Source organism: Lepidochelys olivacea (assembly GCF_965140295.1).
Source record: "Lepidochelys olivacea isolate rLepOli2 genome assembly, chromosome: 9".
NCBI lineage: Eukaryota > Metazoa > Chordata > Testudines > Cheloniidae > Lepidochelys > Lepidochelys olivacea.
In genome coordinates, this window is record NC_140419.1 from 42716957 (window position 1) to 42720862 (window position 3906).

Here is a 3906-nt window from a genome sequence, read left to right on the forward strand (position 1 = left end):
TCCTTTTTAAGCCTAAAAGCTACTGCCCCACAGATAATTAGTGATAAATCAACTAATGACCAGGACTTGTCTGCAATGGCCCTGACTTCAGATACAGTGGCTCTGATCAGTGGCCATGGGGGTGGTCACAGTGTGTCCTGCTGGTCTGCCTGAGGATTTCTTAGGCTTAGACACTGGGTTCCTTCAGCAATGCTGCTCCTAGTTACAACAGAGCCACTGACAAAGACCATCCAGTATATCTGCTACATACATTAACAGCAGGAAGGGAAGGATCTTTTTAAAGCAGAAAAATAAATGAACTTTCATGTAGTTGATTCTCAATTTAATTTTCAAAATGAAAGCAACCCTTTTTTAAAAAAAATGATCAAATATAGTCCTTTGACTGTAGCTTTTAAGGCATGTTTTTGTTTTTTGTTTTTTTTTTTGAAGAGTCATAAATCATGTGAACTGCAATATAAAGTGTCAGCTTACTGGCTGTCCAGCAGAAGGGAGGAATGATGGAAATCATGGAAATTCTGAGGAAATAAGGGAGGCGGGTGAAGAAGATTATGATGAAATATACATTATTGTCAGCATTTTTTTCGAATTGTCTGAGATTTGAGGGGGTTGGCAGCCTCTCCTTGACCCCCAAGGTGTTTGTTTCTAGTGATTCAATTGTGCCATATTGCTATAGTTGTGAATCTGACACACTTCTTCCTGGAGAGCTCTCAATCTCTGACTCATTGTTTGTAGAATGTCCCGTGTGGTAATCTATAGTAGCAGTTCAGTGTGATGGATGCAAATGGGCTTGCTGGTGTCACAGCACAGCCGTCAGCCCAAGAAATTCAAAGAGGATAAATGGTTTTCAAATGCTACAGTTAAAAGAAAGACATGTCTTTTTACAAAATAATATAGCGCCCCATTCCCAACATAGATCATTAACTGACAATTTCTTAAGTAATGTGAAAGAGACAGAAAGGAATTGTACCTCACTGAGTATAGTTTCTGAAAGCTGTAGCCAGCAGCACTGAGGCAGCTAGTATGTTTCAGGGATCTGCCATTTTGGAGGAGCCCCTCTGCTTGTCCTAATATTAACTATGACAGTATAGCTCTTTTTTATTTTAGTCAACCCCTAATTGTGGCTCACAAGTTATAAATCAAACATATATGTATCTGGTACAGTTCTAAATATATACAGGTACATACATACAGACATTAGCATGAATCAACTGCCTATAAAATATTCTTTTTCCAGAGCAGGACGTTGGTGTTCTCTATAGGGAAATCATTTTCCCCCACAACATTTGTAAAAATAGAATTACTCCAGGACTTTATGTGAAGACTCAAGCAGAGCAAAATGTTATGATGAACATGAAAAACAGATATCATAATTGAAACACTGAAAATCCTTTTGACTATAGCAGCATGAATCATGTCACTATAATACCCTTATCAAAGTTAAGCAATGCAAAGGAGGGCAGCAAATATCATGTTTGTATTGTAGTATTATAATATAATACATATAAATACATTATGATTACCTCACAATTCCTCGTATATGATGCTTCACTGAGTGCACTATTCTGTTTTTTTCACATAGATGTCAAAAGTGCAGAAATAGCCTATGCTGGTTTCAAAATTGCGATAAGGAGAAATTCACAACCCCCAAACCACAGTATGTCCTGCTGCATGTTCTGAAAATTGTCTGAAGCAGTGGGGCAAGACCTAAACCAAACTCTGATCGGACTCTAAGGTTTTTTTTTTTAAAAAAGCTCAAGTATACAACTGCATACTCAAAATGGATACCTAATTTGTGTTCACAATAACCTTCAAAGTTGGAGAAGACTTTTGAATAACTCGTTCTATTTTTGGCCTAGCCCTAACCGTTTCTGTTCCTCAGTGAGGGTGGATTTGGAATGAATGAGTGTTTTAAATTAGCATTAGACAACATAGATTCTTCTACTTGGGCAAGATATTTCTGCTATAGATTACACAGTTCAATCAAAGCACTAGCTGGAGCGGCAGAAATAGATTTCTTGCGAAATTCTTCTGTGGCAAAGTAGTAACAGATGGCATCCAAACAGCAGTTGACATTAGCTAAACACATTGCCACCTGTAAGAAGAGACTAATGCTTTGTTTCACAGTGCAGTCCACAATGATGTGCTGTCTCACCAGGAACTGCAGAAACATCCCGAGATGGAATGGTGTAAAGGAGACAACAAACACCATGAGGTTGGCTAAAATGATCCATATAGAGGCAGCTTGCTCAGTCCACTTTTGCCCCTGGTTTTTACGCCTCCAAAGAGTCTGGATGATCTGAACAGAGCAATAAATCATCAGAGTCAAAGGGATGAGAAATCCAAAGACTTCAACAGAAAGGATGACGGGAATGTCCCATGCCTGTTCTGACATATTGTGGAAGCACTTGACTTTGTCATTCTTGTGGAAATCATAGATGGGGATGCTGCTAAGCCAAACTATAACCCAAACGCAACAGCAAACTATGATTGCCTGTTTGGGGGATCGGAAAGCTTTGGCTTTGAGTGGGTGCCTTATAGCAATATATCTGTCCAAGCTAATACAGACAATGATGAAAATACTCCCATACATATTGACGAAGTAGAGAGCCTCTATAAATTTGCATAAGAGCTGCTTCTGCTCTTTTTTGGAGTAGTACATCTTGAAAGGAAGTGAGAAAAGAAGAAGCAGATCCGCAAGAGCAAGGTTTATCATGTAGATTGATGACTCTGTCTGTTTCTTCCAAGAGTAGAACACCCAGAGAGCTATCAAGTTCAGAATCAAACCAACAATGAAGGTAGGTATGGAGATCACGAGCTGGAGAGACTTCATTACAGTATCAATTCGGTCAAAGGAGCACTTGTCATCCATTTGTCCTCTAAAACACACACAAAGCAGGTTAAAACCACTAGATTCTGAGATTCCAAATAAATAATATAAAATATTGAATAAAATTTTCTAAAGCATTTAAGTCCCATTTTCAAAAGTGCCTAAGTGACTTTGACCCCTAAATCCCATTGATTTTGAATGAGACTTGACCATGATTTTCAAGAGTCACTATTAATTTTAACTTCATTCTGTTCTAATTTTGAGTGGCCAGCGTGAGATACCATAAAGGGGCCTGATTTTTCAGAATGTGGGTACTGAGCACTTTCTGAAAATTGTGCCCTTTTAAAGTGTTTTAAGTTGGGCATCAAAACCACTAGTTGCTCTTGAAAATCTTGGCCAAGTCTCATTCGAGATCAATGGGACATAAGCTCCTAAATCACATGGGAGCTTTTGAAAATCTTACTGAATATCAATTTTTTTGCAGCCTCTGAGGTGCAGTTGATAATGCTTTGCACAGCAGTGATGGAAGAGTAAGCAAGTATTTTTTTATGGAAAAAATGATCAATGTGGAACAATTGATGATCCTTAATGATCAAGTGGAACAATTAGAATTGATTTTGAATGTCTTATCTGAGGGAGTTACACACAGTTAATTGTGCACAGGAGCATGATGTTTCCTCAATGAAGTCTGCTCCTTGGACCCTAACAGTGGCTGAGTGACATGTCAATTTCACTTTGCAGCTTTTACTCTGCAGCTGCCAGGGCTCCCAGGGTCTATGCCTCTGAGGCAGTCACAGTGAGGACACCAGGGCTTTCAGGCTTCCTGGTCAGCTGGGCTCTCTTTGCCTCTCCAGATCCTGGGGGTGGTGGGGAGGTAAAGTGTGGGAGCTCTCTCTGCCGCTCTGGCTCCTGGAGCTGGGGAGTGGGGTAAGGTGGAACTGGTGTGGGAGAAAGTTCTATGACAGCAGCTCTGTGTGTCCCCCATTTTCCCACTCAATGTTCCTATTGTCCCTCAGATCTATAGGGTTCTAGCTATTGGTGCCTAGAACATTCCATAAAATTTTGGAATTGATCAGGTG

The 3906-nt window shown here is 39.8% G+C and overlaps 1 protein-coding gene across 1 annotated transcript; it reads right to left on the reverse strand.

The window, feature by feature from the left end:
- Positions 1 to 1960: 1960 nt before the first annotated feature.
- On the reverse strand, positions 1961 to 2869 carry LOC311525861 (G-protein coupled receptor 55-like; the record flags this gene model as incomplete). Its single annotated transcript, XM_084638263.1, has 1 exon — positions 1961 to 2869. The coding sequence occupies one exon, from the start codon at positions 2867 to 2869 to the stop codon at positions 1961 to 1963; it is 909 nt and encodes a 302-aa protein (XP_084494389.1).
- Between the last annotated feature and the right edge of the window lie 1037 nt (positions 2870 to 3906).